We start from the raw sequence: 15,719 nt of genomic DNA on the forward strand, positions 1-15,719 counted from the left end.
ATTATGGTTATTGGGTAATAGCAGTTAAATTGCATATGATTTAGCATCAGACTTAAATACTTTTGTATTGCTTTGATATAAAAATATAAAGACTTACACAAAAATGGATGCAGCGAACTTGAAATTACACAATTATACTACCTTAACTCAATACATTTTGGATGCAAAAAAGAAGCGAGCAAGAGACAGAAAATGTATTTCATTAGAGAATTTGGCCTGTATTCTGCAACTTATGGGATACAATTTGTTTGGAGCAAGTTTTTGTTTTTTGCTGGTTTTAATCAAAGGCCACATAGAAGATTTTGCTTCCTCTAACAAAAAGAAAAGGCTTCCTCAAATTTAATAACAGTTGAAATAAAAATAAAAACCTAAATTAGGGAAAAGAAATTGGGATAAACAAAAAATGAATAATAAAAAACAATCAGCTCAGTCTTCATTACAAAAATGAACAACCTTACCTGATTACAGGCATTCAGCTACTATCCAGCCCTGTTAATAACTGTGGGGTTTCAGTGAAAATTTCTTTTTTATGGTTTTTGCCTTCATGTAACTGTACAACTAGTTATCAGAGTTAAGATCATCCATAAAGGAAAAAAAGTTTTGTAATAGTTACTCAAATTTAAATATAGAAAGAAAGAAGAAAGAAAATAAAAATGCAAATTCACCATGAAGACGAGTTATCCTACTTGGTGTCAAAAGGAATGTAGGACCTCTTGTAACAACAATATACCACGAGCCAATAAACCAACCCCAGCATAAACTCTTCGTGACATATTTACCAGAAGGGGAGGTTGAACTTCTTGAGCAACTCATGACGTGTGATAGCACACAGAGAAGTTGATTAGAAAGACCAGCTTCAAGGCCATGTGTCGTCTCATGTGAAGTAACCAATGTCTGATTTTGCCATTTTGGACTCAGGACAACATCGGTCATTTAGTCCTGAGCAGAGACAGTGTCCTCAGAGAAATTTATTGTTGGCTTTGAGGGATTGTACCAGAAACAACTAATCTAGTCCCCTATGAGATAAAATATATTTTAAAAAACAACAACAACAACAAAAAACCTTGATTAGACAGTAAACAGTAGCGGCTTTATGCATTTATTTGAGCTCAAAAAATGTAACATTTCTGAGGTAATTGGGCACAAAAGGTGAATTCACATAATGTTTCAATAATAATCCACAATTAGCTAAGAGAAGAGGCTTCTCACTAGTGAAGCACTCTAAAACCATGCATAGCTATATATTGCTATGGAAACCATTTAGTTATGCATCGTGTATCATTGGACAAATAGAACATTGTGCTTTATTTGAACAGCATCTTGTTTTCATGTCTAATATCATGTACAGTATCTCATAATCTTACATTCATATTTTGTTTCCTAAACGTCTCATTAGCTGTAGCCTCGACTTCACTGAAGATTATGTATACACAACTAGAGATTCAACAGTGATTGGAGTATAAATATTCAAGTAATGTGAAACAATACTTTCTAATAGTAATCATAACGGAGGTGATTCTACTTCTATTGTACTGTTGCTATATACACGCCACAAACAACAAAGCAGTCATACATGAGCATCATGCCCTGTAATAGTACATGGAAAGGGTATAAATAAACAGGTAATTATCGGTTATAGAGTGTATTTACTACTGATGTACACTGTTGCAGTGCTACCACAAAAGAAAACCTTTGAAAGTGTATCAGTATGCCTTTCTTTAACTGTTCTCTGGCTCTTCACTGACGTGTAAAAGTCTGATTTCTTCACACATCTATTCCTCATTTAATGGAATGCTGTTAATACAACTTTTTATTGGGCGACATAAAACATCCCGCTGACCATGCGGTCGAGCCATGATGTCCATCTGGTGTTATAGCGGAAACAACATCCTTTTTCAGATATAAATCATCAACAGAGCTCGACACTTCTAACACTTTGAAATTGGGAAAGCGAGTTTGTTATACTTACTAATATACTAAACCCTGATATTCAGAGTAAATTTAGTACAAAATACCGTAATTCACCCCTAAGTAAACATAAGTCTCAAGATAAGTCTCAGAAAATAAATGCTTTTCAGATTGCTTTAATCTGCACAAAATATTATTGTTTCTATGTAATACTTTCAAGGGACTTAATATTTTACAACACAGTTAAGGCTAAAATTACTATCAAGCACCCATATAATCCTTTGCTGAGGGAAATCTAAGAGGTTTATCAGAATTATACATCAAATTAACTCTTATGGTTGAGTCTCAAGATATTTTAAGGGGTAGTCCAGATACAAAGTACAGTGCAGTTGGAAGAGGTTTAGACCCTTTCCACTTTTCCACATTTTGTTTCGTTTAAAAAAATATTATTATTTTCTCCTCAGTCTCCACCAAGAGGTTTTTGAATGTAAAGCCTGCCCCAAGTCGTTTTTGGAATGATCCTGGAGGCTCGGCACACCTTTGTGTTGGAAGTTTCTCATATACTTCTCGGGAGAATGCTCAGCTCAGCCAGGCTGGTTGGGAAGCCTCAGTACGCAGCCATTTTCTGGCTTTTCTAGAGATGCTCGACTGCATTCGAAGTCCCACATCTCGCTGTGTCACTCCAGTGCTTTTGCTGTTTTCATTAAGTCACTCCTAAGTTTTCTTTATCACATGCTTTGCTGGTTGTCTTGTAAAAATGTAAACATTAGATCCTAAGAACCCTGGAGAATGTTTTCATCCAGCCTTGCATTTTCACATCCATCTTTTCCTCTATCCTGACTCGTCTCCCATTCCCAGTCACATAAAAATATCCCCATAGAATGATGCTCCTATCACCGTTTTTGACTGCAGTGAAGGTATTAGTGAAGTGATATTATCTACCTGGTTTCCTCCACACTCACTGTTGTGAATTATTGCCGAATAGCTCAATCTTTATTTACTCCGATCAAATCAATTTGTTTTCCTAGTCATTCAGGGTCTGTTTGGGAAATTCCCAAAGAGATGACATGTGTGTTTTAGTATGGAATAGTTTGTCAGACAACTCCAACATGAAGGCCTAATTAAGGCAAGTGAGGTTGTGTTTTATATTCTTCTATCTTCACAAAGGAACGATGAATTGAATTCATAGTTAAAACCGTCTTATTAGTTACCGGCCTCTCCTAGGTCTTTAATCCCTGATTACGCAGTTTACCTGTGGGGCCAGATCTAAGAAATCTGTTGGTGGCTCTAAATTTCTTTCATTTTAGCATTACTATGGCTGGGCTTTAACTCGAATACCATCAGCTGAGAGGCCTTAAACAGAAAGGAATGAGCCTTCCTTATATGACCAATAAATTCAATTAGGCACTGGGTGGACACCAGTCAAGTTGAAGAATCATCCCAAAGATCACGAGGACACACCAAAGGTCTGTAGTGAGTGTCATAACAAAGGGTTAAAATATTCCTGTAAACAAGATATTTCAGTCTTTCAGTTTTCTTTGTTCGATTATGTGTAGACTGATGAGGGAAAAAAAAGTCTCAATTGTAACCACATACAACTGCACTTTCACAACGTTTGGGACGTTTCTGAAGCACTTATTGTCAAATAGTACAACAGTATTGTTACTGGAAGGAGTAAATAAAAAGAGCAATGATTGGAACAGATGTAGCATAAACAGAATTATCTTGACCTTTTGTCCCGTGTATGAGTCAAACTCAAAATGATTTCGGGACCCACCTCCACGATGTCCAATAATACAACTCAGCAGTGACTCAAGTTAGACTCTCACAGCCTGGAAAACTTTTATCTCCAGTTTATAACACAGTCTTTTTTCATCATCCAAGCTGAGATCACACAAACGATGTTGCTTCCATTTTTATGGATTAAACAAAGCTCCTTTTGGGCAGGTAAAACATTAGAGAGCTCTCTCAGGGTGTCTAATGCTTTCTGGTACTACTGAATTTAGATAAACACGTTAAATAGGTAGGGTGCACTTTTATGGAACCAGAAAACATTGGAAAAGCAGCTTGAAGTTCTCAGTCAGTCGTCCATCCAAGGAGATTGGCACCTACTTCGGTTTTCATGGCCTTTTAGCTGTTCTTTAGAGGCAAGTCAAGAAATAACTAAGTCGTTCAGGATCAAATTTTGTGCATTTTGAAAAAGAGCAGTAAAAAACACCATAGGATATGGAGGGATCAGTAAATGAAGTTCAGCCTGAAAGCACAGTTAGAAGGCTTAGTCCCATTCCTTCAAAGCTTCAAAGCCCGGTGTCTCTCCGAGAGTCCAGCAACAAACATGTTGTTTTAGCTTTGTGAAGAACAAGACATTAAGTGCTTGTACCCGTCATCCAGAGCACTCCATGTCCCCCAAGTCATCCCATGTGAGGAGTGTTTCGGTGCAGAAATGAGTTCTCTGTAAACTATATGTCAATCACACAAACATCCAGTAACACAGGAGTTGAAATGTTCCCATAAACGATTTCTCTGTTGTTTGTGAACTCAAACTGAAGCCATGCATTCTGGAAACACAGCTATAACAGAGCAGAAGCAAGTAAATCAGAAGCAGGAGTCTTTGTGCTTGAAAATGTGTGAGAAGCTGACACACCCACTCATACATGCACGTCTGAACTCACACAAACAGTGTTCTTACATCACAAGGAGTCATTCAGCCTGTCTGATGCCGCAGTGTGAGGGAAACGTTGTCCTAGAAGATCTCAGGACATTGGCTCCAGTCTTGTCTTTCTTTGGCCTCCCAGTATCCTCCTCGGTAGATGTAAGTGCTTTCTCCTGTATTTTCATCTGTTTTCTTCTCAAACCACAACGGCTGGTAACCCTCAATGTCCTGCCCTGATAACAAAGGGTTAGGATTATTTTGGGCACAGCTTTAACAAGTATTTCTATTTTCTTTTCAGACTGTGAAAATGTCTTAATTCTCCTACACCCTCTACACAAACCACCCTTTACTTGCCATCATTAGATCTAAAGCTTAAATCAAGTTTTGATGGCTATTCACCAAAAATAAAGTAAACAATCCAATTTATTTCTATACCATTTAATATCATGACAGTTCCACAAATATGGAATACATTTCACCATAAGTTAGAGAAAAAGTTTGTCATTACAATACATTTTTTATTTTCACTTCATTAAATCAGTAAATGCATCCATTCTTAGTTTAGCTTTTCTTTAATAAAAAAAAAATATGCTGGGAATTAGGTTTTGCATGCAACCAAAGACAAGCACTGCAGTATCAAAACACGTCTTAAATTAAATTAAACTTCTATTACTGTGTTTAACTATGACCTAAATATCTTCTTATTTTCGTAGTTCGCAAAAAACAGAAAGAGAGATCCTAATTAAATAACTGGAACAAAAATATTATATTTTTTGATGAAAATGATCCAATATGACACATGTATGAGTAGGAAAAGGGTGAACCTCAAGGATCAGCAGTTAATTTGAAAGTATCAAAGTCAGATAAAAAAAAAAATGTTGACAGATTAAGCCAAAGTAGAACTTTATAGTTTGAATGAGAAGCATTATATTTGGTGAAAGGAAAGCACCACCTTCAGGCTTAAGAGTCTTATCACAGTGGTTGTAGCATCATGCCCGTTTTTGGCCAGATCCAAATCTAATGTTATTTATGCACAGAGTTCTAAATGGTTCACAAACTTTCAAGAACCACTTTATGCTGGAGGTTGTATGAATGTTGTACAGGAGACTAAAGTCTGAATCTCATCACCATCTCGCTAAGGTCCTTGTGCTCACCTTCCTCCAGGGCCTGATTAGCTTGTGCCTCTCTTCTTTTCCTCTCAAGTCTCTGACGGTCCTCTATTCTTTGCTTGTGGATGTTTGCTTCGTCCCACAAACCTGCCTCCATTAGTCGCTGGTCCGGCCGAAGACGACTATCAGTGGGTGCAACACCCTCTTCTGATTCGTTCAAGGTCAGAGCCAGGGAGGAAAAAAAGTGCATGTTCTCTGCATTATCTCTGAGAGGTGGGGAGATAGACAAAGGGGAAATACAGATAGGAAAGGTCGGATCACAAAGGGGTGTACACTGGCACATTGAATCATAAAGATGTCGAAGTGAAGTATTAGATATGATAAACATACGGAAGGGGATATTTCTTCCACAACAGTTTGGGCTGCAGAGTCTGATAAACTGTCTTTTGTTTGCCTTCAGAGCCTCCACATCCTTGGCTACTTTCCACTATTTTAGCACTTTCCATTTTTTCATCCCAGGTTCCAGACAGGATGTAGTGGGCTGTGCCCCCTCTGTCCTCTACTACTCCTGTTACCTGGAGACACCGAAGAAAATGACACACAAGAAGAGATCGGTTACAGGCACACTATACAGATAAGCAGCTAATATTAGGTAAGAGTGAAGATTAAAATCAGCTAAAATTGTGTTATAAATATTTTGCACAGGCTTGTTTAATATGTTGCCATCTAATTAGTGTAAAACTCTAAAAGCTTTGAATCTGAATTGATACAAGTATGGAACTGAATGAAAAGGTATTACAGTCTTACTTTGCGTGGGACATCTCTGGAGAAGTAGCTGTATGGGGAGAATTTGAGATGGCAGGTGTCCTTCGTGGTGGTGTTTACAATGTCAATGTCCCCAGACTGCCAACAGCATCAGACAGAAGCCAAGCAGGAAGAACAGATGGGACTTAAACAACTGTGATCAAAATTAGCTTCTCAGAGAAGTGAAACCCAAACACCCACCCAAAAATTTAGTTCAATTTAGATTGTGTCATTTTTGTCTTTCCAACCAGTAATTTCCTTTCAATAGCCAAGTGTTTCTTTTTGAGTGAATACGTTTTAGCAGGTCTCTATTGTTTCACTCAACCCTATTAGTTGTGATTTCCATCTTTAGCTATTTTCTAATTTGTCTAAAAACATGCAAGAGCATAGAGGGTTCGTGGTATTGTACCATTTTCTACTGAACTGATGAAACTAACATACAAAATGCTTATTATAAGAAGACCTCACCTGATCAATCCAAAGCTTCCCTACAATAATGTTGTGTACTGTTGATGTCACTTTACTCCACACATAGTGGTTTCCGCCTGAGTGGAACTGCAGGTGAATGTTACCTATTATAAAGAGGAAAACATAAATATCACCCAAATATTTGGGTCTATGTAAAGATTGTTTTCAGCTTGTGGTATTTACGCTAATACGTAGTGATTGTAGCTTGAACTGCTTCTTACCTAATGGCACGACAGAAATATATTTCCCCCGAAACTTGCTATCAATGGTGATGTGCTGGCGAAGAGTCCATCCTCGCTGAGATGTCACATGATGGGCAGCAGCTGGCGGGTGATGACTGACCTGGGATTGAATGGTACCAGCTGGTGTCAGATGAGGCAATTTACTGAAGAGCCATGGGACAATTTGACCTCTTTGTGTTTAAAATAGATGTGTGAGGACGTAGAAATAACATGAATATGATGGATTTGTTTTGTTCTTGCCTGTTCAGAGATGGAGCGATAGCCATACTCCTCCAGTCGGTCCAGCTCGTAAGTTTCCCCCAGCAGAGGGTTGAAGGGCTTGGCTGTACGATGGACTGTGGTGGAGTAGGAGGACACAGAAAAGGCAGCCACAAGGCACATCTGCTCCAGGGACGAGTCGCAGCGAGCCGCCCGGTCCAGCAGCTCGCTGTACTCCAGATCCTCCGTCAGACGCTGCAGCATCGACAGCGGCTCGTTAAAGTTTACCTGCAACAACACAATACCCATTTAAGAGCAGCCTTTACAGTGAAGGGAGGTCCACATTTAGCATATGAATGTATTCACACCTTCATAAAACAATATCCAGTATTACTGCTTATTTGTGTTTATTAGTGAGAAGAAAAAGGAACACTTACAGGCATAGGTATCTTAGAGAGGTCTTTGCCAATACAGTTCTTCATGATGCTCCACAAGTTAAGCGAATAATTCGGTTTGTCAGGAATACGACTGCGTCTCGTTCTTCGTAGCTGCATATGATTTGTGCCCAAGGTATCCTGTAAAGAACACAAGAAGCTCAAAGCAATATGTAAAAAGAGCCACAGGTGAAAAGGTTTTGGATGATCATATATTATGTGTATGTAATATGCCCAAGTAAAGCATAAGCAATTTCTATGAGTCTTCTTGATACATACATTCTCATTGCGAGTCCAGTCATTAGGCAATCTTCCACTCATCATACTCTGATTACTTCCTGAGCGCCTAAGAGAGAGCAACATATTTCAAACACTGTTCAGATAACAGTTCTCCTGCCTAAAACACAGCTTTGAGTCTACTCTACATGTAAAGAATGTGGCGTCTCTCACTTGTGCTGTATAGTGCTAGTAGCAGTCACAGTTATGAATGCTGGGGAGTCCTCCATGGCATCGAAGAACTCTGCATCTTCATTTTCGTCACTCGCATCCCCCTCCTGAGACCGCTCCACACCTGTGGCAACAAACACAGGAAAGGTGGGTGAACTTTCTTTAATCTATATGTATTTTACGTGTATATACTATCATGCTTATTGCTCGTAATGTTTGATTTGTATTTTTGCTTTATGAAGCCAAGAATGCACATGGCAGCATAGGAATGCTAATGGAAAATAACAAGATAAATCACATGTTTGTTAGTTTGTAGAATTCATTTACAGTACCCTACAGACCCTGTTAATTAATGCAAGTGGGTCTTCGTGAGGGTTTTTCCGCCAAAGTGGTCCCAGTGCTAAAAAAAAATTAAAACCGGTGCTACGCTGGCACCAACTCTTAGCTGGGCCAGAGTTACTGAGACCAACCAGAAATATTATGACAGTCATGTTAACAAATCCAGAGCCACTGCAGCATTTAGTCAGTTTTATTTAGGACAGAACAAAAACAATCTGAGCTGCAACATCAATGTAAAGCCGAAGCAGTAGTGAAAGAACATGATCTCAGTGTTCCTCTTTTTTTAAATGTTTTATAATCAACCATCATTTTTGTGAATGCTGCCCAATATCCTGCTTGGAGCGTCACAAACACTTTCTTCTGCTGAATTTTTAAACAGCATGTTTATTATGATTTTTAATGAAGTCAGCTGGCATTTATAGATCCCACCGAAACAGCATGTATAAATCCTGTTGGGTTTTGTTGGTACTGTTCCGAAATAGTGTTTAGAAACACTGGTCAGATGTGTAGTGGGCGTTCACAAACACCATGTGTTCAAAAACTAGACGAGTGATATTACAGCTGTTTGTAGGTAAAATGGCACAAACTCCATTGTGGTCATCTACAGAAAATCAGTGAAGGAAAGTTCAATCGTGTTAAAGAAATGTTTAAATGATGTAATGACATGACTCTGCTTCCTAGCTAAAACTGCTTTCAGAAATTATTGGCTAGGAAGAACAAATCAAAAAGTGGCAAGGGGCACATGGATCAAGAGGATCCATCTTCAGTTATGCCAACTATTTCTTAAACTTATATGATTTCATGAGGGCATTCTGGCTTTCATCTATGTTTTTCTGTTTTGTTTGCAACTAAATAGACAGACCCCTCTCTAAATATTACAGGGAGTTTTCCCATGTTTTTGAGATGGTTGTTAGTTAAGTCCACTAAAATGAATAATGAGCACAAAAAGATTTTTCCCAACACAGACATTTACCAATGTTTGACTTGACAACACACTTTGGCCTTAAAACTAACAGATCACAATCTCAACAAAAAACTATAACAACTAAAATGGTAGTTTAGGTCCTTTTGCTTACTTTCTACATTGCAAAGTTTATTCATGCTTGAGATGAGTCTGTGTTATGTTTGTCACCGGAACACATCACTGGTAGCAGACAGAAGAGGGCCATATCCTTATTCAGTGACAAGATTCTTTGCCTTTCACCCATCAAGCTCCTAGCTTGTCTAAGCAACAGAGGAAGTCTTACCTGTGTATGAGGTGGGGTTCTCCCTCCAGGCTCTCTCTAGGCTGTTGTGCTGCTTGGCTAACTGCTCAATGGTCTCCTCCAGATGGTGACGCTGTTCTCTCTCATAGTGCAGAGCCTTCTGCCACCTCCGGCTGTGAGATTCTGCCACATCCAAAAAGTCCCGGCAAGCCTGAGGTGAGAACACAACACGCATCAAAGGACACAGGACAGAAGACAACATAAAGCGACGTTCCCTCATTAAAGGAGACATTTGCGACTGATCAGTCCCTGCTTTACGGTGACTTTGTACCTGCTGAGGCTTTAACTGTGTGAACTCACATTGATCATAGCATTGGAGGTGATGCGGAAGAGGGTGGCTCGCTCATTAACAGATTTCACTTTGTCTGTGTTGTCAGTGGATCCACGCAATTCTTCAAGTTCACTGAGGGAGCGCTGGAGGGCAGCACCATGCTTTCCTATCAGCTCATTACAGGTACTCAGATCATCCAGCTTGCTGACCAGAGTCTTCAGCACCCCTTGACTTAGAGTACGGTCCTCCTGAGGTACAGGGGCTTCATCTCCTGAGTCATCTTTACACGGGTACAAAATCAAAGCCAGTATATTAGTTTAGTCATTTACCAAAAAAAACATGTCATTACATCTGAATAATCTGGGTTTTAAAGGTATAAAAATGATACATGAGAGTTAACAGCACAAGGGGAATTAATGTCTGAGGCAGATTGAGAAAGATATTCTAAATTTAGGCCAAGACAAGTAAAGAGTGTTATTGGGGAACGGACGGAATAAGATGATAACACTTCCCACCCTACCACCAACCCCTCCTCTACGAGACATGAAAGCTGTGAATGAACACCGTTGCCCTGGAAACGCAGGGCTCTGCAATCAAGAGGCAAGGCTATTTTTAGAAAAACAGGGAGAAAAAAGGATGACGCACTACCCCTTTCCTGTCTCTCTTCTACTCGCTGGCATGAGCTGAGACTTCAGGCTTTTCAGTCAGTTTCGACAACAAAGAATAATTATGACAAAGATTTTGAACAATCACTTAAAACAACAAGTTTTCACTTCCAGCCTTCTTACCTCTCGTTGCTTAGAATACAGAAAGGCACAACATAATCTGTGTCTAGTCTCACTTTATTAATGCATTTTTATATGAATGCCCCAAACCATCAAATGTACACTTTCCAGCATTTATAACTTTTTTAAAAACTTAGCATTTTTGCTACCTTTTAGAAACATTCTGAAGCTCTGAATAATAGACCAAAGCATGCTCTATTAAGGTTTCTGCGTTACAATAAACATCAGGGGATTAAAAGACCCACATTTCTTTACAGTTATAAACATCACCATAAATAATCCAGCTTTAGAACACATGTAACTGCTTCCATCCTGTGTAATGAAACTTTTCTAGGTCAAAACATTCTCAGCTGTAAGGCGCATTGTGTGCTCGATCTCAGAAACTCACAGGCGTGTTGTCTGAATCTGGGGCGGAGTGAAGACACGCTACTACACTCTATTAAAGGAGAAAAGAAATAAAAACAATCAGGGAAAACTGGATTAGCAAAGCCTCTGGAGAGGAAGATTAAAAATGAGAGGGTGAAAAATCCTTCAGGCTTCTGTAATGGTTTCATAACCCACATGTGAGGGACTTCTGGTGCCCAAGGTGAAGGGAATTTGAGTTCTGGGGCCATCTGACATTCAACAAATTTGTGTGCAGATGGACAGCCACAATAGTCATTTATGAAATAATGATGGGTATTTAGGGAAAAGACACGCTGGTCTAGTCTGTACAGAAATGCGTTTTTCTTTTTCCACACAAGACACTGGAGAGTCTGAGTCCATCTGGTGACTCATCGTTGAGTCATAAAAATACACCCACAGGTGATAGAGGGAGTGTCATTATGGACACAGTGTAGGAATAGAGAGTCAGTGTTAAAAAATGTTTTTTTTTTTTTAAATCAGGGGGAATGCTCTGTCAGATTCTGCAACAAAGACAGATCATTTACAGTCTACTGAAAGGCTGCTGTGTGAGATGCATGTTTTTCCACCATGCAGACGGCTGTTTTCATTCACTCTCATACTCTGTATTCAACAGTCACAGCACATATTCATACGTATTTGAGTATATAAAGCTTTTATGTGCTTGTCATGTGACAGATATTGCACGATAGGATCTTTATTGTTTCTGCAAACTCCACTTAGTTACGGCTGTTCTAATCCACTTTTAGCCAATTAATCTGCGCTGTAACTAAACCCCTGACTGCTCATGCAATGATAATCTGTAATACCACCAAAACACACAAGGATTTGTGTCTCTGCTTACAATTGAATAAAACATGCATCAGCTTAGCTTCTCACAGACAAAAGAAAATAACATGCAGATTATAAACATATGATGAAAAAAATTAGTAGAAAACAGTGAGGACAAACCAGACAGTATGCAGTACATTCTGAACTGGGATAAACATCAGAAATAGGGCGAGGCTGTGCAAAAATCCTCTAAATTGGTTCAGCTCTTTAAATCCCGAATACAATTTTAGTCGTAATCGCCACGAATAAGGCAAAATCTGCCGGGAAATGCAGCTTAAATTCCTCACTTAACAGCCAGGGTCTCTGTATGCCAATTTGATGAGAGTGACAGAAGACACCGATTTGCGTCTTGCAGGTGCAAATCTTTTCCTCAGGGTTGAAGTGCACTTCCAAGCACAAGTCTCTCTGTAACGATTTCTCTAGCAGCTGTATTTCACAAGCTGACAAAAAGAAGATGGTGTAAATCAGTCATAGATGTGGTCCTGCTGCTCTGACCTGCAACCACTTTGAGAAATGAAGGAGCCATTTTCCTAACTTTAAAGGAAAAACTGCATTTTCATTAAGTACTGAATGGTACAACTCACTGAACTCCACTGAAAGACACTCTTTGGGACAACAACAAATACACAAAAGCAAGATGTAAGAGCACGCACAAACACACAGCGTCTATTTCAATTCATTTCTGCTGTTACCCAAAACAATTAGCAGCTTTACTTACGAGGTGACACTCACTGAAAAGGCTGTGCTCGTGTCTCCCTATTGTCCACGGAGTACATGGTGGAAGATAATTTCAATGAAACCTGCTCGCACCCGCCTGCTCTGTGTCCCTTTTCTTTTTTCTTTTTTTTCACCCCTCCCGCTACCAAAAAGGGAGGAGGAGTCAAGAGAGGAAGGTGATTTCATTCAGCGCTCACTGCCGTCATACCGAAGGAGACAGGAAGGGGAAAAAAAAATACAGAGTAGGAGGGAGGTGGCGGATGCAAGCATCTGTGCACATCTGTGCAAAAGACTGCACATCTTTGCTAAAGGAAAAAGTAAAAAAAAAATCCAGCAAGAAGAAATAAAAACTGACAGCGGAGAGAACAGAGAGAAAGCATTCATAGATTCAGGGCATGAAGCATTTAAATGACTTAGATATCAAATGATATTGTTCATAAATCTAACAAAATGTAATGTGACAATGACAGCTGATGGAATCAGTAATTTAACACGACACGGTTGCATTTACAGCATTTCTCCTGTTTGCCTTTTACCCCCCAACAGACTGGTCCCATAAAAGCCTGCTGAATAACACTGCCCTCTGGTGTCCTGCTGTTTACACGACATTAAAAGAAGCAAAGAAATAGAAAATGCTTTTAAGGAAGTGGGTCTTGCTTGCGAGAGCCTACATTCAGGCTGTGACAAATATTAGTTGGACTACAGGGTTACTCGTGTGAGCCATGTTGTTCCTATGTAGCACATTTTCCAGGTCAGTCTGATATTTGGACTTTAAAAGAAATAAAGAAATAAAAGAAACAAAGGAAATTAAAAAAAAAAAAAAAAGCTTTTAAGGAAGAGGGTCTTGTTTGCAAAAGCCTGTGGCTAAAATCCGTTGGACTACATTACCTGAGTGATGCGGGGTGGTGTTGGCCTTGGCCTGCTGCAGGGCTGACACCCATCTCTGACACTCTCCTTCAGAGGTGGCCTTCAGGTGGTAACTTCGACCCTCGCTGGTTAACACCAAGTGGCAGGTGTCACCCACCTCGATGTGTGCTGTTGCCAAGGGAATAGTACCCCGACAAGTGTGCGCCATCTCCGCCTGAGTCCTGAGGGAGAACAACATAAACTGTTGACGCGCGCTCCATTTGCAAAGTGGGGCAGGTCCATTTTGTAAGTACACTACTCTAAAGAGCAGCATTCGAATAGAACGGTCAAGCAACCAAGCCTGAATTACATGGAGGGAGCAAATATATTTAGTCCCATAATGGACAGAAGAATGAAGTCAGTCCACAAGTGCAATATGAATCAGCACAAGCTCAAGTGCTGAGACTGAAACATGCCTGTAAATGGCTTAAATTCAGGCAGACTCACATGATTCAGCCCAGTTCCACACACCTAAAAAAAACTGAAGAAATGGTATGTACAGCAACTTAAAGCTTGGACCTTGTTTATACATAATCATCCTGCACATTTTTAATGGGAGACACGTCACTATGTTTTACATCTAATTTGTAACATACAAACTTAAGAAAATATGCTGACTTTTTCCATTGAGTAAGCCCATTTATTCAGGCTTTTTTTCTCCTTGTCCATCATCTTCTGTCACCATGTATCAGTTTGATTGCTACTACTTGCATTTTTGTAAAAAGTAAATAAATAAACGAGACAGAAAACAATTTTACATTACACAGGTTGTAATTTAGGCAGGATATTACACTTGTGTGTGTAACGTTTTTGCAGTTATGACTCAGGTTATTTTAGAGTCTTGGGACTCTCCTTCCGCAGGTGAACCCCAGAAAGTTTGACTTCACATATCAAAAGATAAATATTTGACATCACATCACATTTTTCAGAAACTAATCTACTTTCATTTTAAGGGGAACACATGTAGAAAATGAACGGAGTCGAGCCCTATCGGTCGCTCTAACCGTTAGTTACCGGCACCTGTAGTATGACAGCAGGCCGTTGCTGAGGACGAACCACCGCCTCTGGTAGCCCTTCAGGTAGTTGGTCCATTTAAAGAGCCAGCCTTTGTGGGTGTCCAGACACGGGAGGTGCAGCCCGGGGAGAGTCGGGGAGGGCAAACTCTTCACCAGCTCGTTCATTTGCCCCTCTCGGCCGTTAACGTCCCTCCTGGGGGGATGGACGGGGAGTCGGTGCAGTTTGTGTGGAGTTGCTGCCTGTGAACAGCTGTGCGGTTAGCTAGCAGCCAGCCGCCGCACTGTCCTATTACCCTGCTCTAAAGCTGCTGTTAGCATGCAGCTGTTGGAGACAGTGGCTCTGTGCTCTGAGATACTTTGAAAATATAACACGCAACTGTTTAAGCTACGAAAACAGGGCAGCCCCCATTACAGTCCGAGACTGCTCAACTGCTGCACTTTAACTGCGTAATGATAAAGCCCGTGGACGTGAGAGGGGGGTCATGATGACGTCCCTATCACAGGATTGTAGCGTATGGGTGCAGCTGTGTGTGTGCATGTGCGTGCGCGTGCGTGTGTGACATATGGCATGTCCTCAGATTTTCTGCGGTGATCTAGAAAAAACGTAGAAAATCGAAGAAAATACAATTTAAATGAAAGTTGCATTTTAAATGGAATCAATTCAATTTTAAATAAAATCATAACTCTAACGTTGCACTTCTCCTAAGACATTTTAGAAAAAATCCTAACATCATTTTTTACAAGTTTTAAACTCAATGCTTTCTTAATTAAACCAATAATTTAATTATTAAAGACATTAAGCCACTAAATTCCAAGTGCGCCAAATTTGGCAATACGTACCAAGATATTGCATCTTTGAGACTAGGTTGTACTGTGGGATTTACACCACCAGATGGCACGCAAAGCAAACATCTTAATTTTGTC

At 39.8% G+C, this 15,719-nt stretch overlaps 1 protein-coding gene across 3 annotated transcripts; it reads right to left on the minus strand.

The window, feature by feature from the left end:
* Positions 1-1,090: 1,090 nt before the first annotated feature.
* osbp2a (oxysterol binding protein 2a) lies at positions 1,091-15,256 on the minus strand. Of its 3 annotated transcripts, none has more exons than XM_075455857.1 (14): positions 14,800-15,256; positions 13,762-13,961; positions 10,168-10,418; positions 9,850-10,018; positions 8,267-8,387; positions 8,096-8,162; positions 7,820-7,957; positions 7,425-7,670; positions 7,164-7,284; positions 6,943-7,046; positions 6,478-6,573; positions 6,061-6,245; positions 5,716-5,936; positions 1,091-4,794 (listed from the first exon to the last, which is right to left on the minus strand). In XM_075455857.1, the coding sequence occupies exons 1-14, from the start codon at positions 14,958-14,960 to the stop codon at positions 4,652-4,654; spliced, it is 2,223 nt and encodes a 740-aa protein (XP_075311972.1). In that variant the 5' UTR covers positions 14,961-15,256; the 3' UTR covers positions 1,091-4,651. The 3 variants fall into 3 exon arrangements, with proteins under 3 accessions (XP_075311972.1, XP_075311971.1, XP_075311973.1); XM_075455856.1 differs by having other exon boundaries at positions 14,794-15,256; XM_075455858.1 differs by lacking the exons at positions 13,762-13,961; positions 14,800-15,256 and adding an exon at positions 11,312-11,655.
* Positions 15,257-15,719: the final 463 nt, after the last annotated feature.

The sequence above is a fragment of the Odontesthes bonariensis genome, chromosome 22, assembly GCF_027942865.1.
Source record: "Odontesthes bonariensis isolate fOdoBon6 chromosome 22, fOdoBon6.hap1, whole genome shotgun sequence".
Classification (NCBI taxonomy): domain Eukaryota; kingdom Metazoa; phylum Chordata; class Actinopteri; order Atheriniformes; family Atherinopsidae; genus Odontesthes; species Odontesthes bonariensis.

Coding starts and splice junctions, on each gene's coding strand:
- osbp2a (XM_075455856.1), bottom strand. CDS start 14,960: ATGAACGAGCTGGTGAAGAGTTTGCCCTCCCCGACTCTCCCCGGGCTG. Junction 7,958..8,095: donor ACTGGACTCGCAATGAGAAT/GTATGTATCAAG, acceptor TGTTCTTTACAG/GATACCTTGGGCACAAATCA. Junction 7,671..7,819: donor TCTCTAAGATACCTATGCCT/GTAAGTGTTCCT, acceptor GTGTTGTTGCAG/GTAAACTTTAACGAGCCGCT.